The sequence below is a fragment of the Parambassis ranga genome, chromosome 13, assembly GCF_900634625.1.
Source record: "Parambassis ranga chromosome 13, fParRan2.1, whole genome shotgun sequence".
NCBI classification, from domain to species: Eukaryota; Metazoa; Chordata; class Actinopteri; family Ambassidae; genus Parambassis; species Parambassis ranga.
In genome coordinates, this window is record NC_041033.1 from 3,339,012 (window position 1) to 3,364,127 (window position 25,116).

Sequence of the window (25,116 nt, forward strand, 5' to 3'; positions counted from 1 at the left end):
TTGCACAAAGAGCGTGTCTGTGATTACACAGAGGTGATGATGTGGTGATGAAAGCTTAGAAATAAAGCAACTGAGCAAATAGCTCAAAATGAACATAACTAAGTGTAACTCCCACTGACAGAGGAGCCGATAGGTATAGGCATTTTTCCTGTGTTAGTTTTATCCACAGTCTCCTCCACTTACCACTTGGAGTTTGACCTGGATACACAGACTCTTCTTCTTCACAGCAGCCACTCCTGTGGTGAAGGTCTTCCTCATGCTGGTGGCTCTCCGCAGGGCCAGCTGGGAGCTGCCCTCTAGACCGGCGATGGAGCCCGACAACACTGTGGCCCCACTGGCCCGGCCCATGAACAGCCCGCTGATGTTCTTTCTGTAATAGCAGAGGGGTGGATGCGAAGTTCATACAGATGTGCATCACTGACAGCATATGATTTCCTTCCTCACTGAATCAGGCAGAAATTATTGACAGTCTCACATACAGCGTGCTAATCTGAATGCATCAGCAGCATATTTCACTGTTTGGAGATGCATATGTTGGTGGGCTGCTGCCTGCATTGTTTGGCTCATTGAGCTGTTGGCAGCTCTCAAACCGTGGATCACACTTTTTCAAATAATTATGGATGCTGGAGGTGTAAATTGATTTAGATATGTTGCTAGGTTACTATTTATTTCAGAACTGTAGTTTTGCTTCAAAACACTCATTTATTCAACACTTAAGTTGGCTGTGTTTTCACTTTGAAAGAGAATATTTCTATGGTGGTGAAATGAGAGGTGGAAAACAATATATTCATATCATTTCAAGCATGTTTTTCTTGCAGAAAGGTGATACAGAGCACATTTTCTATGTGCAATGTCAGTCTGCCCTCCCATATTACTATATATATATATATATATATATATATATATATATATATATATATATATATGTGTGTATATGTATATATATATATATATATATGTGTATATGTATATATATATATATATATATGATAATAATAATAATAATAATATAATAATAATAATAGTCTGATTACTGTCTCTAATTACTTTCTGACATATCGTATCCTACAGCTTATGAGGGACAAACATGGCCAGGGCAAACTCATGCTCCATTTTCTTGGCTACCTGAGTTATTACCATTCATGTTAGATTACTCGCTCCTCATTGGTGGTAAAAAAAAAAAAAAAAAACCTTGGTGATGCTGACCTTGTATATCAGATACACAGTCAGCATCACATATTTGACAGTAAAGGTCATTTGATTTTGATTTTTGCTGTTTACTTTCAGTCTCTATTTAGTTAGGTTTCTGGTTAGGGGTTGAGTATTATATATGTATACCTATATGCAATGTTATATGTATATAATAAATAATTAAGCTTAGAAAAAAAAACATGCTTTGGGTATCTGTTACCATGGTTACAACTTCTGCAATGATTCACTGCATGAGAAGGAGCAACCATCACAGTCCTGTGGGATCAATTCCTGCTGCTAAAGTACTGCCATGGAAGGTCATTGGACTATCATTCATGTTGAAAACTGCCAACAAAGTGCTATAATGTGATGCATTCAGATCTTGACCATGCATATAACTGTGATGTGTAGAGAGTATGACTCACTCAGAAACAAGAAAAGCACCAACAGGCTGCACTAAGAGTGTGTGTGGTCACATAAACACGCACCAGGGTGCTTAAGATTCGGACTGAAATGGAACAAATGGTTCCGACTGTAATCTTTGTTCCATAAAAAAAAAGAAAACAGACTGCATGTGGTGTTTCCGCTCTTACTTCTGGGAGTCCTGCAGCAGTGTGGCAGCGTTCTGGGCAGCAGGGTTGTGCTTGGCATGGTTCAACCAGCCCTGGGTGTTGTACTCCACCCAGTCTGTACCATGGCTGTGGCCCAGCAGGAAGAAGAGGGGCTTCTCCGCTCGCAGCAGCAGACTGGTTCCTGCAACACCAAAAAATTATGCACACTCTCAGTTTGTGTCCTTAACCTCCAGCAACACTTCGTTGATTGTTCTAGTAGGATGAGCGCCCACCTTTGTTTTCTCCCTGTCCAGAGCCGTAGTAGCTGAAGAGTCTCTCCAGCATGGTTTCCTCTGAACCTCCAGGCTGCACAGCCTCTTCCTCCATCAGCCACAGGAGGCCTCGAGCCTCATCTGTCCGGGCCAGACTACGAACCTGGGAGGAACACCCACCATCACAAACGTCAATTCACCAGACAACACCACTGAACGCATAATAAGATGCTCCGCATATTTTCTTAAATTTTAGCCGTCATCTGCTAAAATGATTGTTAACTGCAGTCAACAGTAATGACAATGGTGAGATGCAGCACTCTGTCCAATCGATGTAACTCTGTGTCTTTAATGAGCAATCACAGCTGCACAGCAAAAAAATGATGAAAAATGATAAACACAGACATAAAATAACAAAACAGTGCTGGATGCCAGCCTTTATTTATTGTTTTTTTTACCAATTAATTTCTAACTCATGCTTACAAATTAGTACCTGCTGCCTATAACCAACAAATGCACTTTTGATGTTGGTCGTGAATTATTTTTATTTTACAGTGTTTTACAGTCTTTTAATGTTGTAGAGTGCTTTCTTACTGGAGCCTATTTTCAATAAAAGCTGAGTAACAATCTGAATCTTTCAGATGTTGTTTTTTTGTCTTTTGACCACAAATACAATAATAGTTATATGGCCTCACTACCCGTACCTCTTTTGGCAAATTAAAAAAACTAAATTAAAAAAAAAAAAACACTTTAACTCAACATACTTTAATATAATTTAATGTAACTAAATATGTAATCAACAATATTTTATGTAACTAGATATAAATCATCATATAACAACTTAAAGAAACAAAGCATTATTTATCAAGACATAACTCAATTTAACAAAATTCTAAAAATACAATCAAAATTGTAACTTAACTCTCAGCTAACTCAGCCCTTTTAAAGTAAACCAGAAACACACTTTTTCAACTTTCGTCTATATATGTTTAACATCATTTGCAACTCCCTTCCAAAAACCACACAATTCAACCCTAACGATAGATAAACGTGTTGCTTGTTCCTGGGCATTAACAAACTTGGCATCACAGACTACTGCACGCAATGCAGTGCGAAAGCAGTCGATAAACAGAGAAAAGAAAGAAAGAGATCCTAACCAAAGTGGTAAACAAATCAAGCATTTGATTCCAATTATTACTCAAGTCAATATAGGTCAAATTCTAAAAGGAAGTGAAGCAAATAAGAAAAACAACAGCCAAAATCACTACAAGCTAAACTAATTGGATTGAGGCAACAGACTAAGCATTGCAAATAAATGATCATTGTCTGCTGTTGTCTTCATTTAAGGGTAAAGATTTAATTTGACACAAAGTCATGAGTAAACTGCAAATACCCGGCAGATTATCTCAAACAACAATTTACATAACACAAATGAGCTCATCACTTGAGAGGAGATGAGAGGCAGGTACTTGACAGAAAATATGAAAACACAGATTCCAACTGACATTTTGATTAAAAAGCACTGCACTTATGCAATAACAAAAAAAATAGATGATTTTTTCAGAGATGCAAAAAATCATCATAGTCAGTCATTTTAAAACTGACCATTAGAATCAGGGAATAATCAGAATGACTAAATCAATAGAAAACAAGCATACAATTTGCAATTTCCTTGTTAGGAATACACTGACTTTATAAGAACTCGATTGTCTGATTTTTTCAGGTATTTGTTGACATTTAGATGGAGTTGGGTGTTAAACATAACACACAGGTGAAGGTGGAATATTTTTCATTATATACAATGTCTATACACATAAAAATGTTTCCAAATAAATAGTAAACTAGTAAAATCTACCAGCTTCACCATATTACAAGACTGATCCAAAAACTTTTTTCTGTTGTTCTGTTTTCTGAGACAGCAGAGAACCTGATGCTCAGGACATTTTCATCCTTTGAAGTGATACTGCTCCCACATTTGACTCCCCTTGTCAGAGTTATTCCTGCATCCTGGATCATCTGGCTTTTGCACAAAGTAACGCCTGCTTTGCTAGATTAGCCTTACAGCTACAACTATCTGCAGTTGCCAGCAGTGATGAAGAGGGCTATTTGCTGGCTCAGTGGTATTTTGGAGAGCTCGTTTGGCGGCAGCTTAATTAAAGCATTAATGTTTTTTTTTTTTTGGAATTACATTTAAATTCTGGCCCAAGCAAACTGCCCTTGAATCTGGACATGATGAATATTTCCAACGCCTGACTGCAGGCTACTAAAACTCCCTGTTATAAAGACTTCACAGACACGATCAATGTTAAAATGCATTTAGAAAATGTGGCCATTGTTTGTCAGTATTATTAATGTTCTAACCTCTCCAAGTTATATTCAAGTCATTTTTTTCACTTCTGTGCAGTATAACACAATTAATAAAACATAGTGTGCATCATAAAAATAATTTTTAACTTTAACTTTTACCCTACTTGGAACTATAGATGGCCTTCAGAGAAGAGAGAATATTTTATACCCGTATCTAAGCCTCTCCCAGAAACAGGCGGCATTCCTCAAGGTTCAATACTAGAACCACTGTAATTTAAATTTTCCACAAATTTTGTTAACTAGCTGCTTGTCACAAACAAAGCTTCCCACTCCACTAAGTGCTACAGGAAACAGATGATTTAATGTAGATATTTAAATGAGGCATACAAAATAAAGTGGTTGTGATGCGGGCTAATGATTTTGCCTGTTGTTTTTTATCATGAATAGCGCCACTTCAGTGATTAATATGTTTGTAATATTATTGAACAGTCTAAAAGATGATTAAAAGAAATGAAATGTAAAATATTTACTTTCATTATTACACAGCTTAGAGAGTAGACAGTATGGAAATACTGTCTTTATTACCATACGGGCAAAAAGATGTACAAACATGTGAACGTAGTCAGTGTAGAGAGGTTTGCTTACCAGAGCTTGAGTTGAAGCTTGATCAATAGCTGCTACAGACAGTGAGGTACTGGACTCTATGTCATCTAAAGCAAGCTCTATGTTTTCCTAGACGCAGGAAGGAATAAAGGCTCAGGTTAGTAACCTACAGGACAGCAGAAGTTAAAATGATCAGAGAATCACAAGTGTAGCGACTGAGTTCTATTGTAAATGAGTTACATTGTAGATTGGCACAGTTTTAAAATATTCTAGAGTATATGTCTTGGTTGTGTCATGTACATGTGAATATGCACAGAGAAAGTATATGATTGTGTTGTTATTCGATGCTAGGCTGCACCTCCTTGTATCGCTCCAGCTCCTGGACGAAGGTGCGTTCGTGGAACAGCGTCTGCAGCCTCTCCTGGGTGTAGTTGTGGCAGAGCTCCTCAAACGTAGCTCCCCTCTGCTGCTGAGCCAGCCGAGGGTTCTGAAATCCTGGAGTGTCCACGATGAGCAAGGAGCACAGAGAGTGTTGACTGGACTTCAGAGCTCTGAGGAACAGACGTGCATTCTGAAGCTTTAGTCAAGACACTTTGACACGTTTCTGAATCCAGCACTGGCATTGCAGTGCCAGTGTACATATTGTATTGTAGGAGGAAATTTTGCACAGCGTTTGTGGAAGCTGCAATAACAAGTATAAAAACAAAAATGTGCCATTTTCACATGATTTCTGTGAGTAACGCCACATTCACAGAAGAACTACAGCAGAGCATATTGAAACAAAAGCACATGAGGTCTGTACAACAGAAAACAAAACAGCACATTGATTTCACAGCCACCTGTCTGAAACCGCCAACTGTTAACTGCTTACTGCAAAACAAAGGCACACGAAAAACAAAATCTCCTCCTAAAGGGAAGATTCAAACAATGGGGGAAAAAAAGATAAATGCTAACCAGAAGAGTTCTTAAGCTCTTAAAAAAATCTTCAAAAGAATTGCTCCTTTAAGCTTCTATTTTTTGGATTCTGCCCAAATTAAAATGTTTTTATTTTATATATAATGCAGACTGACTTTAGTACTGAAAGGAGGGACAGTAAAGGATAGTGACAAAACATAGTAAAATACCCTACTCTACCCTAATGACAGAGACTATTTTGTATCTATTTTGTGTATTAGAATGTCTTCCAAAAACAGGCGTAGTTCCTTATGGGTTCAATACTTGGACTTCTGCTGTTCAATTTTTCTATGCTCCTATCCCATGAATGGAGATAACACACAACATAGACCAAAGAAATAAAGGCATGTTATAAAAAACTGTATTAAGAATAGCAAAAATGAATCTTGTGTGTATGTTTGTACCCCCTTGGTAACAGGTACCTACATAACTGACATGATGTTATTAAATAATGTAGTGAGATATTTAGAGGGCTTAACCTGTTAATAAGGGAGATGACAAGAGTGAAGAGCTCCGAGTAGAGTCCTGATGCCATGGCCTCCAAACACTCCAGAGCTGTGACCTTAGAGCCTGAGAGATAAAGAGGGAGGCGAGAGACAACAGGTCAGAGCCAACATGTGTGATGTCCACACCCCGGATAACTGAACAGCAGTAACAGCTGGCAATTAAATGTGTTTTGTCCTGGGTAATAGTGATGCACAGATAGCCACTGATGTCATCTGAATAAATCAGTTCTACAGACCAAGAGTTAGATTTGCTGTTGTTTCTTAGCAGGATGTGTGATGACATATAGTCTTGTTTTAATTCTATACTTTTTGTGTAAAATCATAACACAAAATCATCTGATCATATCACTTTTTTCACTGTGTCATTATTTATTAGGAAAAATTAAGCCAAAAGGTAAAAAAAAAACATATGGGCAATACTAAGTATCCCTTTCACATCATTGTAAAAGAAGTTTGGTCCATTCTTCTTCAACAATCTTGTTTCAGTTCATTAACTTTTTAGGCCTTCTCTTATGCACGGCCCTCTTAAGGTCCCACCACAGCATTTCAATTGGATTGAAGTCTGGACTTTGACTAGGCCATTCCAAAACCTTGATTCTCAAGTACTAATCAGCTAATCAAATCCTATGGAAGCAGAAACAGGGGATGCAGTATTAAACTTCATCTGGCTTCATTTTTGCTGAATATTTAATGACAGTAAAAAAAGTTACATTTTGATGTTCATCTCAACTTGTATTTGCTTAACAGAAATTAAACAAACAACAAAAAACAAACTGTCTGCCAATTTGTGCCTAACAGAAACAAAAGATTCTTATTTGAGAGAATGTAACTAATATGTTACTCATTAATGATGAATTATTCCTCCCACCTGCATCCTCTGTGCTTTTTATTTAAATTTTTGTGACCTTGCCCACCAACTGTATTCTCCAATATAACTGCAATACTGTGTCTGAAGCACTGCAAACTGGCACAGCCTTGTGTCATCACAGCAGAGCACACATTTGGTCAAATAATCCATCAAAGAAGGTTTACAACTCTATGGCGTGGTTATTTTTTTTTTTTTTTTTACCTGAGCTGTCACCCTGGCTGGCCTCGTCAGGTCCTCCTCTGAAGGAGGTGGAGTGCTGCAGTCCTTTGGCCTGGTGCTTAAAGATAGAAGAGGACAGCTCCTCCAAGGTGCAGCCTAGGAGGTAGGCAGCCTTCTGGGCCCATTCGTGGCGGGCAAACTGCCGACGTCCCACTAAAAAGTAAAATACTTTCATTTAAAACGGGAAATAGCCTGAGAAACAAACACGATGAAGATGGCATGTACAGTAAAGACAAGAAGAAGGATGAGCATGCATCAGAAAAGTCTGTCAGATTCTTTTGCTGTTTCAGGGCTATACTGTGGCTGACATAAACTTATAATGGTGTAACTATACGCTATCAGCCATAGTCTCAGCCTTTAACCCAGATAAGCACTTCTCATGGTAGATATTCTGTGCAGCTGACAGGAGCAGGAGATATGCTGTCTGGATGCGGGGGAAGGACTGTGTGAAAACTGACAGCTAAGGTGTTAAAGATATTGGAGTTTCTTCATCATCAGAACATTTGGCTGTTTTTCTAACTGTCTGAACACATCTGATTTTGACTTTTTGTGCATTAAACAGGATTACTGTTCTCCATTATGTATATAAATGGCTTAAAAGCTACTTTATATGGGCTCGTGTTTGTATGTGTTTGCGCTATCATGCGAATTAGCCTCATGAGTGCGTTCACACACTTCCACTTATTACTTATGTACATGCTATGGGTGCCATCAAAAAGTGAATACTCTATTACCTTATAATATCTCATATGTGCTTTATTGTGCTGTCAGTGCACAGGTGTGACTGACCTAGTAACACCTAGAGTTCAAATGTCCTTGTGCATGTTAGTGCGAGTGGCAATCTTTTAACATTGGTCTCTTGGTATCTTGATCCTGTCACTGATCCCAGTTTTTTTTTTAGGATTTGATTCAGACCATCGGTTTTCTGTTCTGCTCCTTCTCTCAAGCATCTCAGACTCCATATGTTTGTACTGTAGGCCTTAGGAAATCTAAAATAAAATCATACCAAAGTCATCAACTCTGACTTAGCCTGTTAATCACTATTGATCATACCCTGACTCACAGTCTGTGCCTGCATTAAATGAGAAGTGCATCTCTGTTTGGTCTGGAGGCAAATCAAAGCCCATGTGGTTTAGAACTAACCAAGGCAACATGTCGGCAAGCAGAGCCAGCCAATCAGAGAGTGTCTGTGCCAAGCAGAAACTTGTTAGGGAAATGCAAGTTCTGTTGTAGGAAGTCTATAAAGAGAATATGTGGTTTTTTTTTTTTTTGCTTTGCTACAGATCACATTGGTAGTGTGACAGGAGCTCGGGAGTCAAATCTGAGCGACATGGGGAGCCACCAGAGAGCGCAGTTTAAAGGGACATCGAAGTTCTGATCCCCTTGAGTTACATCTTAAGGAATAGAAAAGAGCAAGACGGGGAGCGCCGTTGTGAAGCAAACAGGAAAACACCAGAGAGATGAAAAGAGAGGGGAAGGAGAAGCGGAGACAATAAAAATGCTAATGACTTAAGGCCTGGAAGGAATGATAAAGGCATTAAGAGAGGAGAAAAAAAACAGCAAACCACAGAGGCTGTGAAATAAAAAAAAATAAAAAAGTTTTTTTAAGTGAAAAACAGTTAACTTGTGTGTTGTTTTTCCTTTACCTTCATCTCCGTCTGCGTTTGATAGGGCGCAGCATGCAAACATGCAAGTAAAGAAAGGGAGTTAGAGATGACACACACATTATGCATTCATCAATTCATCACAGACACGGGAAAACACAAATATTAGCACTGAACGACAGAGACAACCCACCATCATGCTTTGGAAGAGGAAACTAAGAAGTCTGACTTATCACTGTTAGGATAGCACATCCCTGTTTTATACCAGAGGAGAGTAATGATACGTTGTGGTGTGTCTTATGTGCAGTGCAGACTGCGATCTCACAACATGTTCTGTCCTTATAAAGCAAAGGTGCGAAAAAAACAATTCATTCAATCTCAGGTGAGGTCCAGTCAGACACAAGTCACAACATTTGCAAAAATATGGGAACATGGAATCATGTGTGTTTGGCCTTTCTGAGACCTGTTGTCATGAGTTTGATAAATGTGGTCCTAGTAGTGGTTGTGTTGTTGTGCTCAGTAGCCTAAAGCAGCACATTCAAATGTCAAGCCTGACACCTAGTGGTAGTTGGCAGCAAAGATTTGGACTTCATTGTTTGCAGTTTATATATATACACATGTATATATATATATATATGTATATATAATTATATATAATAACAGAAGTTACCTGTTGTCATCAGGTCATGAGGACAGACATTAACATATCATTACCAGGCAGAGGAGTAATTTTTTTCAGTGAAATGAACAGGTGTAACATGTTTAGTCAGCATGGGCTTATTTTTGCAATACAAGTCCTGCACTACTTTAGAAACAACAAACCACAGCTAGAAGAAGTCAACAAAATAAATTGTGCATTAAAAAACCATTGGGAAGCACTATGTCTAATGATTGATGATGTTGTCTCAATAGTCTATTTACACAATGTACAGTAAAATGACTGAAATTACAATCAAACAAGCAGCTGCGGAATAAAAAAGCAACTTGTAGTAGATTTTACACTGCCCTCCTGCAGCTTTTAAAGTCCAGTTGTTGCTAACACATTGTCAGGGCCATCTCTACTCATCCCCACAGGCTCCCAATTCTCTGATGATCTAACAACGCTCTGAACTACGGCAGACATTTCTCTTAAGATGGCTAATGAACAGTGAAATGAGCACCAACGTCCAATATCCTTCAACTGTTTATTTAATTAAAACCTTTCCAGCATGTGAATGAATTGACTTTTTAGTGTGACCCCACTTGTTCAAACATCAACGAATTGGTTGTGGCATGGTGAGATTACAGTTTTTATTTTAAGCTGAACTCTGAACCATATAGGAGACAAACGTGGGTTGTTAAAGTTGTTAAAGACATGCAAGAGCCATACATCAAATTCAGTGTCAGTACCTAGGTTTAAACACATAAATAATAAGACTTTCATATGTTTGCAGTTAGTCTGTTGAGACTTCCTACCTTTTGTGGCTCCTGCAGCCCCCAGGTGGTAAATGGCCCCAAGGATGAGCCAAAGGGCCTTCTGCTCTTCAGCAGAGATGCCCAGCACCTTCATGGCTGCCTGCAGCTTGGTGAACTGCTGCGAGGCTTTCTGCTTGTCTTCAGGCTTAAGAAGATCAAATCAGATCATCATCAGATCATATGTTACTGATCTCAAAGGAGAGGTCGAAATGCAGCAGCAATTTATTACACACATTTTATTAACAGGCTGCATAAATGGTTCGGCAAAATGCTCAGTGTTATTACCTTAGACTGTGGGAGGATGCCAAAAGCACTGTTCTCAGCCAGGTGGTTAAAGTGCAGCTCAGTTCTAAAAGACAGGATGCATTTATATTAGTTTCAATAAAAGACATAATTTATGATAAACTTAATAAAAAAGAGAATGTAAGCAAAGGGAATGGGGGCCAAACATGGTCAAAGACATAATAGACAATGCTTATACAATATTAAACTGGCTAATCTGCCAAGCTAAACCACAAAACATATTTATGGCTCCTGACAAGAGTAAATAACGTCTTGTTGCATTTATATAGTGCAGGCAGCATTTACAGTGTTAACTGTAGATGAGTGTACCATTTCACATGTGCACTAAAAATTGCCATACCAGTCACTTTAATGCACTTGTGCACTCAACATAGCAATAATAAATATAGAAGTGCACAATTTGACAATTTGACACACAGCAACAGCCCCAGCAACAGCCAAAATCGTCTAAAATCAAATTGAAAACCTGGATTCTTTGGCAGGAACCTGCCACAAGAGAGTAACAGACATCCAATAAAACAGATGGTCTTTCTTATTTTTGCTTAGAGAATAATGAAAGAAGCAGTAGTGGCAAAAAGGAATGTAGAGAGCACTGCAGGAGAGGCTTATTTAGTGGAATCAACTCAAGTTAAGTTTAGTCTCATGGACTTCATAACCTCTGCTCAACTGAAACCGTTCATCTTTCAACTTGCACCACATATTATTATTATGCAGCAAACCTCATATTTCTGCTATTATAACGCTGTGTTAGTGGGGTCACCTGAGGGTGTTGTCAGCTCCGGCCATCATGTAGTAAAAGACGTTGAAGGTGGACTCCGCTTCAGGTCGTCTGCTCACCCTCAGTTTCTCCAGCAGCATTGTCTAATCAGGAGGAGACAACATGAGTTTCTACTTCGTAAAGTACTGCAACAGATATTAGCAAGTAAAAAAAAAGTGTACAGTAGGAACTGTTGGTCAGTTACCTGGATAGAGGCAGAGGCCACCTGCCCAGCCTGGTCAAAGTCCAGAGATACAACATGGGAGAAACGGCTGGCATTGGTATTCATAGAGGTGGAGCTGTTACCAAAAGCCTCCAGGATAGTGTAGACAGCCTGCCACTTCTCAGCTGAGGGGGCAAAGGAGAGGGGGCATGAATACAACTAAAAATCTAAATCATATTGGAGTTATTTCTTAAAAACTGCGTAGCTGAGTAACCAGTGGTTTGCTTGTCTTATTTGCAGACTCACCAGAGAAGATTTTACCAGTGCTGCCGGCAATGGAGACCAGATACTGAACCAGGTGCTGGCAGTTAGTGGTTTTTCCACTGCCAGACTTGCCCAGTAGCACAATGGACTGATCCTGCCGGGTAGTGAGCAGGTTGCGGTAGGCCGACTGAGCCACAGAGTAGATATGAGGAGCAGAGTCCTCGCGTCTACATCCTTTGAACATGTGCATCACCTTATGTAAGGATGAAAAATAGAGGGGAGGGGAGATGTACATTTTTTTTCATCTGCTGATAGTTTATTCCAAAAATATGGGTATGGATATAATAATATCAGTTTTACCTTCTCAGAATACATGGAAGGTGTGCTGAGAGGGTTGATGATCACCATGTTGGGTCCAGAGTAGGAGTGGATGAGGTTGGCTCCATAGCGTTGTCTCAAGCAGTGCATTACACTGGATTCATTCAGATAGAGCAGTGAGGCCAGGTCCTCTGATCGGTCATATGACGGAGGGTTAGCCTACAGTTGGACAGTAAGATTACAATCACAGAAGTGCAACGAGTGCATTCTTTGATGGGTAAATTGATACAGAACGTTACATGTGAGTGAGGAAACCCCCTGGACTAATAGTTGAAATTGAAGCTCATTTAGTAAAGTGATCCAGGGTCAAACTACATCTGAGTTCAAGCACTTAAGGGTCAAGTAAGGAGTATCAATAGTATTGAGAGCCACATGGAAAACCCCATTCAGTATGGAAAGGGGTAAATAAGACTTAAGTTTTACTTTACGATCTGCTCTAAAAGTACACAAATGACTGTCACTTTGCAAGCACTGTGGACAAGTAACGTTTGCCAAACTGTTCTGACCTGTCCTCAAGCTATCCTGTTACTCCAGAGGGTTGTCACTATGCTCTGTGGCCATCTGTGAAGCCAGACTAAGTGACAGGTGGAGACATGACCTCCTCTTTCCTACACATGGAGTGCTGCTGATGCTCTTTAGCTTCAGGTTAGCTCTTTATTTGTCATATTTAAATATAATATCTGCCTTCACTGAGGGGCATGTTTACAAAGACAGATCATTAATCAATAATTTTCTGTGTCTGTCACATGGTGATTCATGGACCCGGGCCATTTTCAGAGCCTGAGACAAAGTATTTAAGGGAATTTATCTTTTTCTTTTATCTTTTTACTCTTAGCAACAATCTCACATGATTTCCTAACAAATATTTGCAAAAATCCAACCTAATGAATTTTTGTGATGCTAAATTATCATAATCATATGATAAGGTTTAAATAATAAGTAAAGATTTTGTATGCAAACACGGACACAAAGTGGACATGTGTAGATATCATTGACAGTAAAAAACTATGGACAGAGCTTCCATGACGTCACCCGTTTGTTTCTGAAGAGCCGTTTTGAGGCTCGGTGGGAGGTTCCGGGACGTGATGACCGCCGCCATGTTGACAGCGTCATGTCCGCCAAAACTCTCAAATATGGACAAAGAGGGGGAGCACGAGCGGGGTTTAGGGGGGCGGGCGATCGTGGGAGCAGGAAACTCAAGCTGTGATACGGCAACTGTCTGTCACTCAAGCGGCAACGCCCATAATTATGTGTAATTTTAAGTCCGAATACAATTGAAACGAGTGGGTTGTAAAAAAATTCACCCCCCCTACAATTGACACTAGAAGAGAACCTATCATCTGAGACCAGAGTGGTTTTTTGTACCAGGCCGTAAACATGTTAATTTCTGCTGTGAAGTCGGCCATTTTAACATGGGAGTCTATGGGAAATTACTCGCTTTTGGAGCCAACCCCCAGCTGTTGCAGCGTGAATTACAAGTTTTGACACTTCCACATGGGCTTCCACTTTGAGCCCCGAAGGTTGCCGCTTGGTAGATATGGACATTTACTTTGTCATCTCACCTTATCTATGTCATCTTCATCTACATCCAGTACTGTCCCGTCATGTTCGAGTTTGATTTTTACTTTGCCTTCTGGAAGGGACCCAGCCTCTGTTTTCACCACGGTGGCTGGAAAAAAAGACGTTGATAATCATTAGCCGGATGGAAAAAATGCTTATAGTGTAATCAATTAATCAAAACTTTATTTATATAGCACCTTTCATACAGAATACTGCAACACAAAGTGCTTTACAGAAATAAAATAAGACCCCCACACACACGCACCTAAAATAGGCACCACTCATACACGCACCTACGCACATACACACTTTTACTTGTATAGTGTTACTTATAGTGTAATAGTGTGTAATTCTAACACTCTGCTCACCCAAAGAGAAGCCATCTTTGTGGACAAGCCAGACCTTCTCAGATCCATACCAGGCCTGTTCCGCTGCAATCTGTTCCTCTGTCTTCACCTGTAAAGATATAAGACATAAATTACAGCGCAGCAAGGATGAAATTTGTTTTGCCAAAACAATCGTTTTGGCAAAATCGATCGTAGTCACACTGGGTTGTTGTGCAACCACCATTATCTCCAGTTTGATACCAGCACATGCTGAAAATGATTGTCAAGATGATGACCATGCAGCTGAATGAGCACTGCATGCCCCTTTAGGGTCGTGTATGAGAATGTGTGCTTGTGCATGTGTGGAAACTTCAAACCAAAACGTAACCCTGGTAAACAACAAGACCAGGGACCAGCTGGGTTCAGTGAACACAAAGGGAAGATGTGTGAAAAGGGGCACAAAACAAAAAAGCAATCAGGTAATTAAAAAAACTAATAGCTGCTCAAATATGACTACAATTAAATGGGAAATGTGAAAAGGACACACTGCACATTGCAAGCAAAAGAGGACAGAGCACAACACTCAACAACACTCCACAGTGCAGGGTGATGATGGGACGGGGTGGTGGTGTAATCACACACACACAGTGCAAGCACAGTGCAGGCCACACCTGGGATTGCTTAGCTGCAGCATGAGATGCCTGTAGTAGGGCAATAGGATCCTCTTCTACGGATCCCTGGTGATTTAGCCAGCATGAAAAGGTCAAAGGTCACAGTTAAATATGAGCGACACATATAATACTGACACACACAAATAGGGAAGCAGATTCCAAAAAATGACAATGCATGTCTTTTATAGCTGCATCTGAGTAAGCACACCTGTCAAAGGAAAAGTATGACCCTGACTGGTTATGGAAGCTCTAAAATTACATGTTTATCAGTCAGTGGGACAAAACAGTTGCATGACAACAATAGTGTCAGAGTCATAAATATTCATCAATATTTATAAATAGACATCAGCGCACTGAAAACATCTGAATCAGGAGAGGAACACCACACATGCATGCGTCACAGCGTACCACTCACTCACCATGCCAGCTTCTGAAAAAAAGACAGACAGAGCTCATGCAGGCTCTTATCATCAGCCTGATGTGTCATTAACAAAAAAAGGAATTTACATCATGCCACTGCAGCTTATGATCACCAAACAAAGACCTGACACTCCTATTATATTACTTCATGTATGTCAACATTTGGCTTTCCGTTACTATTTTTAAAACGTCAAGATACTGAACATGAAGGTGGTTCCATTCCCTCCCCTGTATATACAAGGCCAAAATATGTTCAGTCATGCGAAATAATAAAAAGTTACCCTTTCTGTTCCTATTTTGCAGCTCAGCAAAGTGTTTTTAAAACACATGGTTCACAAAATAGTACATTGCCTGACTTGGCCTGTAAGCTTAATAAAGTCATTCCGATGTCTTAGACAGGGAAAATATGGGAGAAAAGTTAGAAGGATTCCAGGCCTTACACTCTGACAAGCCACACGAGTGCAAATTCCAGCCAGGAGGCCCAGAGGAAGACTGGAGGGCTGTGGTACATGGAGGGGCTGCGGGGCTGCAGGAGCGGGGGCTTGGACAGAAGACGAAACAGTGACTGCTGGCTCCAGCTTAGCCACAAAGAGCAGCCACAGTGAACGACAGCCAGCAAAAGCATGGTGAGTGAGACATGGAGAGAAGGAAAAGGGAGTGAGGGGAAGAACAAGGAGAAAAAGAAGACAAGGTCAACATGGAACTTTGGATGGAGAAACTACAGAGCATAAAAGCAACAGGAAATGGACAGGAGACGAAGTCATGGAAAAGTAGAAAAGCTTTGCAACGGAAAACTATGGAACGTAGGTGAGTTTTTTTTGAGGGGGGGGGGGGGGGGGGGGGGTTAGCTCAAACTAGTTATTGTAAATTGGCCAATGAGAATGTAAAGTAAAAAAAGAACAAATTGTACAACTTGTTTGGTGAAAGGTGTTATGGTTATGATAAGAAGTACATTACAAGCAGGGCGTAAAATGCTCCGATATCTATATTGATCACTATTCTATATCACTATATCATTGTGATGACGCATATGCTGATATCTGTAACAGGCCAATATTGGCTGATAACATTGGCTCAGCTTTAGGCAAACTTATTAAGGTCACATTTCACAGTGTACACCTGTAAATACTTTCAGTTCTTTAATGTACAGTCATTTTCTCTTGCTCTTCTTGACCACTAAACTCTAAAGTCTAAGGCTAAAGTGTAAGTGTACTGCTAACTACTGCAGTACCTTTTCTCTGACTAACTTCAGCTTACTAACTTGACTTTAAAATTGTGTTTAGCAAACTTTCCTGTAACAGAAATAAAGAGTTCAATTAATGAAACAAGGACACAGCAGCTGGGATTATATATACTACATGATGAGTAAGTGGCAAAGCAGTTGTTCTGCCCCTGTCATGAGGGCAACAGACACCCTGCTAATACTTTCCTTTGCTCTGTGTCTCTGTAAATATACACCATTAAACTAAGTATGTTAGGCATGGTGATGAATGGTAACAGCCCAGGGGAGCAATCAATGAGTCAGGGAAGCTAAAGCTCTGTTAGCCTACGCTGAGATGTAGAAAAAACATAACAGTACACTACAATAGATGGGCAATCCAAGCATAACTCCCTGGCATTCTTTATATTACTGTCTTCTCAATGGGCTTAATCTCTGTGTGAAAGTTAAGAATCATAGGGATGGAGTTGGTGCAAAGTTTTGAAAGATGAGGACAAACATAAAGACAATACAAGACATTGATACAATGCAGAGGAACAGCACAGCACAGCAGAGAGGGATTTACAGGAGCATTGAAGATCCTCATCAGGCGTATCTGGGCCTCCTCGGTGGGACTGAGCGGTGCCGCCTACAGATCAAAGCAGCAACACATTGACTCTAAACTCTCTGATGCAGATGAATCAAAGCCTATACCTCCATGCACACATTTTTAAAAAAGGCTGCTGGATATTCTGTACTCTGTTACACACACCAAACAGTAGTTTGGGTTATTGAGAAATTCAAAAAGACCATGCTGGTAGTACTGTGAGGTAAAGAGTAAACGCCAGTGCTTCAAACAAACTGCATGTGCACAATATCATCATCTACTTTCAGTCATATTAACAGAACTTCTAAAAACACAAATACCTTAGGTCATGCAACTGACAGCTAGCATCAGTTTAATTACACAACAAAAAAAGAGAGAGACCCCAGTGTCTGACCAGCATCAGTAATGGCATGTGTCCCCAAGTTAGCTCAGAAAAGAGTCCAAACAGAATCCAGAAAATAAATCGTTTTTCCAACTGTCTGCCATCTGTAAAGTTCCTGGAGTGTTGTGCTATTTGTACTCGTGGACAGGTTTTCCTCTGAGTCCTTCTCCCAGAATGCAACAGTGCAGTAATTGGCTCTACACCGGTCCCCCGTTGGTGACTAAACATGCTGTGCTACTGAAGGATGATTCTCTGGTGGGACTCTGCCTTTGTAAACAGGCCTTATTAGCTACATTCTGCTATGCGACGTCTCAGGGGTGAAAACTAAAGAACTGTCCTCCCTGCTTTTTTTCCACAAAAAACTGCCACAAAAAAGGTTTAAAGCTCCAAAAATCTCAAAACAGCCTGCTCCCAAAATCTGCAAAACCACACAAGCTTCATCAGCCTCTAACAAACAAACAACATGCTATTTTGACAGCAAAAGCAAGTTGAAAAATTATCAAGTTAAAGAGGAATTTGTGGCAAAGAAATTGTGGACAGGATAAGACCTCAATAACTTCTGACTAGCAGGAATAAGGCATTCAAAAAGGGGGACTTATTTATATAAAGCATGCAACATTTTAGGTAGAATAGGAGCTGTAAAACAAGAAAAATCAATAGTGATTGGAAGATTTATCATGTTAAATCAGAGCAGCTCAGGTATTCAGACTTCTATTCCTACCATCTATCAAGTAGCTAAAGGTTTGAGGTCTTACTCAAGCCTTGCTTCCTTAGGTGTGTTTCAGGAACTACAGTGTCATTATAGAGTGGTCCAAACCTTTCCATGTGTTTCTAATTACAGAATTTTGCCCACGGGGGCCATTTTTAGGGTGAGTAAAAATTACTTCAGGGTAGGTACTTCTGATGGGCCCTGAAAACTATGAGATGGGGCTCAGTGTTGACTGGCTAACATTGCAGATGAATTCTGTTTAAATAGGATAAGAAGATAAATAAGAAGAAAGGAATGGACAGTAAAAGTAAAAACAGACTGAGGATCGGAAAAATAATCTGATGAAGAGGACACTCCTCTATATGATACTACTATCACTTGCAGTCAAAAGACGCCTCTCGATTTAGGATCATCCTTCAAAACACCACAGCCAGCACTGTGTGCATTCTCTCCTACTCAAGACTAGGAGAATGCTAAAAGCTTTCTTAGCTCGAACATTAAATCAAATGACCCCACCATCCTGACTCTGCCACACTGGTTCCAGTTAGCAAACACCACAGTGTTCTGGTATTCCAAACATGCACTTCAAATGGCCATGCACTTTCCACACCAGCACCCCAAATGTTGACCAGACGTGCGAAGTGTGGACACTACCTCTTGTTGACTGACAGCAGGCTGTTGTTTGGGAATGATTCCTGAAGGGGGAGACAGAGGACCAGGACTAGGACGGGGTGGATCAGGCCTCACGGAAGTAGTGAGTGTTGAGGATTTTGTGTTTGGGACAGAGCGTGATGGAAGAGAAATGGTAGGTTTTACGGTCACTGGGGTAATAGAAGGAGGAGGATTTGTTGTTGTGGGTTTTGCAGCAGCAGCAGTTGGTTGGGGTGCAGGTATGAAGCCAGGAGGTGGAGATAATGGTGTGGGTTGAGGAGGTGGGATGAAGCCCACAACTGGTGGGAGAGATAAAGGTCTGGAATGAGTTGGTTTGGAAGATGCTGCACCAAGAGAGGCTGTGCTGGTTGGGTTTACAGCAGCCACAGGAGATATGAATTCCTTTACAACTGGACCAGAGGTTGTAGGTTTGTGGTAAAGCTCTTCTGACTTGAGGTGGTGGACACTGGAGGTGGTTTTATCCTCTTTTGGCTCCTCTTTTGGTTCCTCCGGCTCAACCTTTTCCTCTGTCAACTCATGGATCTTCTCAATCTCTGCTTTTTCTGGCCGCTCCTCCTTGCGTATTCGTACACGGGGCTCCCTTGTCCTGCCTCTGACCATGAGGTTCGTCAATCCTCGTGAAATGTCATCTTTCTCTTCTGTTTTAATGACATCATGTTTAAAAGAAAATCCTGGAATTGTATGGGACTTTGACACAGGTGCGGGTCCTGGTGCTGGTCTAACTGGTTCAGCAGACACCATCAAAGCTGCTTCTTGTGTTTTGTTGAATTTTTGTGGCTGCACGGTGGCATCATCTTCTTCTGTGGGTAAGACCTTCCTGACAACACGACGGACCACCTTCACTACTTTCTTACGCGTCACACCTTGGTCATCGTTTGAATCCATCTGGTTGGTGCCTAGAACACTACCATTGGCTGTACCATTTACCATGCTTTTGCCCACTGTGCCATTTTGTTGCTGCTCACTAATTTTGGCTGGCTCTGGGCTCAGAAGATTTTTTGGAGGTTCCGGACTCCTGAACTGTGGTGGCTCAGGGCTTTTAAAACGCTCTGGTACTTTAACAGGTGCCCTGACTTTTGGAGGGGATGGACTCCTGACCCGGTTTGAGGATTCTGTAGTTGAGACTGGTGGAGGACTTTTTGCCCGGAATAACCCCCTACCAGGGTCTAGTGCTGGCACGGATTTGGCCCGGCTGGTCAGCCCATCATTATCCGACTACTCAGAGAGAAAAAAGGGAGGTATCAGGCTGTGAACAAAACCTGACTGCTGGTAAGAAAGCGGCAATATGATTCCAATGACTAAAAATATAAGAATCTAGACCTCTAATATGTATAGTACTTACACTTTTGCTGCCTGGCTTGTTTTCGTCTTTGATCTAAATGTGTTGATATAAAACAGGAAACCAGATCAAAACCTTGACACTGCAAGAAGTTGTCCATTACACACTGTGCAAACTTCATAACATGCAAAGCTTCTGAGAGGCCCTCCTCTGCACATTCTTGCAGTACAAAATCCTACTAGTTCTAGAAACAAAATCTGATGCACTCATGAGAAGTGCTTTGGATAAATGCTTAACAAATCACACAAACGTGGCACTAAGTCACAGCAAACGGTAAGCTACTATAACATAATGCTGAGTGAAAGCTATCAAAGTGTCTTCTTGATGTGATGGAAGCACTAAAAGAAGACACACATGCCAGTATGCAGTGCAAAAAAAAGTGTAACACCATGCATTGTATGAGTGCAATTAGGTGTCCAAATGAGACTTCCCTTTTGCTCCCAGAAGGAAAAGCGAGATGAGAATGCCATGTTGGCTTATCTGCTGTCATGGGCTGTGATGGATGAGATGAGAGCAGGAAGAAGGAGGATGAGGAGGGGAGCTAGGAGAGGAAGAATGGTGAGATTACACAGAAACAGATGAACAGAAACAAGGATCTTCAGGTGACATGAAGCACTGAATTCACTGAATTCACACTAAAAGCAGAGCCATGTGTCTATGGCAAAGCGATGAGTAATATCTACAGAGAGCATGAACAAGAGATTAGAGGTTAAAAGAAATGAAAACACAAGAATCCTTATAAAAAGAATCCTGCTCTCAGCATAAAACACACAGGTATGTAGCAACTTCAGCTCAATGAACATAAAATGACATTGCTTTGAATGCATTGATTCAAAGGCTACTTTGACCAATGTAAATACAACCACAAACTATAAACAACATAAATAAAATGTATGTAAAATGTAACATTGCTTCTTTCAAATAATCTCTACTACCATCACTCCTCAGAGCTGCACCTAATCTTGACCCTGGTAGTGCACTGGTAGCAAAAAACATAAAACCAAATGCCTTTTGACTAAAAACATCTTCTATAAATACTGCAAAGGATTATTTTAAACAGCTTAGGGACAACTGCATGTCCCCCATTTATTTGTCAGTCTAGACAGTTGCATCCAATGTAGAGAAGAAGAAAAAGCACAGCACAGAAACATGTTCAAAAGCTGTTTAAAAAAACACAATCAGTTGTCTATCATCATAAGGAATAAGTAGAGAATGACCAATACTGGACTTTTGGACATATACCAATGTAATAGGGCAATATATGTGCAGGCAAGGGACAATGTGTCGGTCATTGTTTATTATGATCTAGCAATTATTTTTGCACAAGCTGGTGTGAGCAAGTTGCCATAAAGAAGTGCTAACACTACGTATGCTGCAGAGATTAGAGTATTGTGAACGGCTCAAACTATGTAATTTTCCACAACTACTGCATCTTTTTCTGCAAAAAATATTTGACAACATATAGACAGAGGATTTCCATAATTCTGACTTATACTTGCAACATATGGCTTGATAAAGTGAGAATGTATAACTCACCTTAGGAAGAAGAATCAGCCTACAGGGTGTGGGATCTGTGGTTTGCAGTTTGCAGGTTTTATCAGTGGTCACTAAATTAGCACGCTGACTAACAGGCTTATTTTTGGATTAGACAGTAGAGATGTGTGCCAGACAACTCCCTCAAAGTCCAAAAAACAAAACAAAAAATGAATTACTATCAACAATGTACTGCTTTTCTCCTTAGCAACTGATTCATGAATGCATATCTAAAGACAACATGTATACTTTTACACATAGGTCAAATAACAAAAGTAGAGAATTATAGAAGTGACATTATTCACACAGTGACTTGCTTGGTATGCGATTTGAATGCATGGTAGAGAGCTGAAGGAAAACACACACACATAAACGTAATGACAGATTTAACTCCTAAGCTACCACACAAATATTTAAAAAATTTAGATGTGATTATATGAGGGTTAACATAGAATTAGCATATACATGACGACTTCATAATTACTAGAGCTTGACCGATGAATCGGTCAGTTGATAATGAGCTGCCCTAGATACATCAGATCATATAATGTATCAACAATTGGTATCGTCCCCAAAAATCCAATATTGGTAAGGTTCTGATTAATGCATGTTAATTCTATACAGTCAATGGAAAAATATATACAGTATAACCATAAGCATATCAATGGCAAAAAAGCCACCTTTATGCATCTGAGTTTCCTATAATTATAATAATATAAACAGAATGACTTTGATCTAGGAACTAATTGTCTAAATACTATGAACCCAACTGAAGACCTGTAATCTGCATATTTCACATCGTCTGATAATAATGTCTCACTGCATCAGCATGAAAATTCTCAGGATTTGGTCATTAATTCTCTATCCACACACTAACATGTGGACCATCTCTTCAGAGTAGCCAGACTGACAGCCTTCTACCCTTTACCAGTTTTACCTGTTGACACCAGAGGAGGAACTAACACAACTAGCACAGAAGTTTAAAATACAACTTTCAGTTGGAAAACCACACAAGCTGCCACTCTTAGCAAACTGTAGCCTAAAAATAGTAGTACCGGCGGAGCCTCAAGGCCCCATGCTCGTCATACATTTTCTATTCAAGATTTGCTTTGTGTAAAGAAGTCATTACAAATTGTAATACCTGTATGTGAGGCAATTCCACGACTCCTGTGTCACAATGGTCCCTAAAAGTCAGGACCAAAAGAAAAGCTAAGGTAAAGCGATCTAAGCAAACAGCCAGAGACAAGCAGAAGAGAGAGTGAAAGAGCAGGGCTGAGAAGAGGGGGAGCACTCTGATAGGCCGGCTATTCCTGACAGGGGACAGACAAGAGATGTGGGGACAGCTGTTGTGATATGAGGGTGTTGAGTAGGGGGGTAAAAATAGGAACACCGGCTCTCCTGCCTGCTGGACAGGTCTGCCATGAACCCCCCTCCCCCCTCCCCCCTCCTGACCACCAGCACTGACCAATCAGCAGCCACACTGTTCAACCACACATGCTTGAGCAGTTGCTGTCATCTCAGCTGCTTCTGTGTGTGGAAGCGAACAGTCTGTTGAAACGCATACTGTTACAACTGCTTACTTTGTAGGTCAGAAATACTCAAATACAGAGCTTGTAGATTGACATCATGGCACATTCACCGTATTTTAGGGATTATCTGACACTGCTGTGGGATAAACGTGTGGGTAAAGCTGATGCTACTTTTGTTCACAATTCAGAATACAAACAAAAAACAAACCATATAGTGTCAATAACAGGATGTAGATGAGGCAAGAATGTCCTAGTGTGTGTAAGTGGAAGTATCAACTAGAGCCCAACAGATGATGGATTTTTGGGGCCAGCACTAGCAGTAACATAGTGTGATATGAATATATATCAGCTTATGTTCTTGGTATTATGTTAGATTAGATTATGTTACACACACAGTGACAATAGTGGTGGTTTTTCAACAGTTTTTCTTAACAGGACAGTTCGCAAGCTGCAAGGCTAATATCAACAACAAGCAGAGACCTGCTTCTGCCAATCACTCTCAGCTATGATCTGTGACATACCTTCACATGGTGTCCAATCATCGTTTGGCGGGTCGATCCGTCGTTTAACAACACAGACATCTGAACTTTTAAATCCAACTAACCTTGTCTCCTATGTCTTACTCTGCATTACCAACCATGTGTTTCAGTAAATGCTCAATACTATAACATCCCACATGTTGTTGTAAGCTGCAGTGTCTTCCTTTATGAAACTGTTCTGTGCAGCAGAGAAGAAGAAGTGTCAAGCATTTAGAGGAAGCACAAAGAAGAGCAAAAGGCAGAGAGCGACATGTGACCGGAAATAATACAAATGCTTATCTGAGTACCGGCAATGAATGACAAATGGCTGGTGTGTTTTTTATTTATGATTCTGACTGAGTGAGCACCTGTCACATTTTCGCTCTTATACAGTCACATTTTTTTAGCGACTATTATCCACTTTTGCATGTTACTCTGCACACCAACTGTAGAAAGCCTGCAGATTAGACACAAACTTGCACAAATGAAGAGTTTGCAAAAACATTGATCCAACATTTTTGGTTCCAACAAAAACACTGAAGCATTTGCTTATGATCAAATGCCTGATAGTCATTCGACTTCCTTTGCAGGCACAGCAAGTAGCCATCAAATTTGAAATACCTCTATACAGCAAGTCTACTAGTATGCTTTGTGTGCCGCAAAACACTAGCTAACTATTGAGTCAATGTTGAGGCCAATATGCACATCCAATATCAGATCTGTGCATCCTCTGAAAACTTAAAAAGGCTTATTATGTCCCCCTCAAGATCACAGTGTTGGTATAGCAGAGTGTTGTGTTCACACTTGAAGTTCTGTTCGAAAAATTAGCATTCAATCTGGCAATTTCGACTGAAAGACCCCCCAAAAAATGTCACAACCTGATAGGGCTGCTCTAGAAGAATGAATGTGCACATTCAATTTAAACACATTCTCAGCACCCAAAACACCAGTTACCATCCACATAGTTTTATTAGGGCAACACAAACCATTCAGTTTAAGGTCAGAGAAGGATCAGTGTGTTGTCAACCCTGACTGAAAGTACAATACTTCAAACCGATGTGTTTCTACAATCTTCTCCTAAAAACATATGAGGAGCAAGTGAGTACATTGTGAGAGGCATTTCCAAGCTGTCACTACTAAAGCCAGAATAAATCCTTTCAAATACAGATTAAATGTTCCACCCACATTTCCTTAGACCACAGATATCGACCGCCTACAGTAGCAATCTGTTGCAGTTGTCACCTCTATTCTTGGACC

The 25,116-nt window shown here is 40.3% G+C and overlaps 1 protein-coding gene across 18 annotated transcripts in view; it reads right to left on the bottom strand.

The window, feature by feature from the left end:
- myo18ab (myosin XVIIIA b) overlaps nt 1–25,116 on the bottom strand; it is a 91,725-nt gene that overhangs the window by 47,599 nt on the left and 19,010 nt on the right. For 7 of the 18 annotated variants that reach the window (XM_028420397.1, XM_028420394.1, XM_028420395.1 and 4 more), the window contains exons 1-23: nt 22,954–23,122; nt 20,711–20,820; nt 20,283–20,315; nt 18,923–20,155; nt 17,157–17,219; nt 15,813–15,950; nt 14,953–15,018; nt 14,324–14,411; nt 13,958–14,064; nt 12,378–12,554; nt 12,060–12,270; nt 11,796–11,938; nt 11,594–11,694; nt 10,816–10,879; nt 10,531–10,675; nt 9,118–9,129; nt 7,454–7,624; nt 6,358–6,448; nt 5,283–5,475; nt 4,967–5,053; nt 2,036–2,177; nt 1,785–1,944; nt 184–370 (exon numbers count right to left, since the gene is read on the bottom strand). In XM_028420397.1, coding sequence (XP_028276198.1) covers nt 184–370; nt 1,785–1,944; nt 2,036–2,177; nt 4,967–5,053; nt 5,283–5,475; nt 6,358–6,448; nt 7,454–7,624; nt 9,118–9,129; nt 10,531–10,675; nt 10,816–10,879; nt 11,594–11,694; nt 11,796–11,938; nt 12,060–12,270; nt 12,378–12,554; nt 13,958–14,064; nt 14,324–14,411; nt 14,953–15,018; nt 15,813–15,950; nt 17,157–17,219; nt 18,923–20,155; nt 20,283–20,315; nt 20,711–20,749 — 3,651 coding nt within the window. In that variant the 5' untranslated portion in view covers nt 20,750–20,820; nt 22,954–23,122. Of the gene's footprint in view, nt 1–183; nt 371–1,784; nt 1,945–2,035; nt 2,178–4,966; nt 5,054–5,282; nt 5,476–6,357; nt 6,449–7,453; nt 7,625–9,117; nt 9,130–10,530; nt 10,676–10,815; nt 10,880–11,593; nt 11,695–11,795; nt 11,939–12,059; nt 12,271–12,377; nt 12,555–13,957; nt 14,065–14,323; nt 14,412–14,952; nt 15,019–15,812; nt 15,951–17,156; nt 17,220–18,922; nt 20,156–20,282; nt 20,316–20,710; nt 20,821–21,815; nt 21,956–22,953; nt 23,123–23,862; nt 24,054–25,116 lie in introns of those variants that run through there. The other 11 variants (XM_028420399.1, XM_028420391.1, XM_028420383.1 and 8 more) reach the window with 10 other exon arrangements.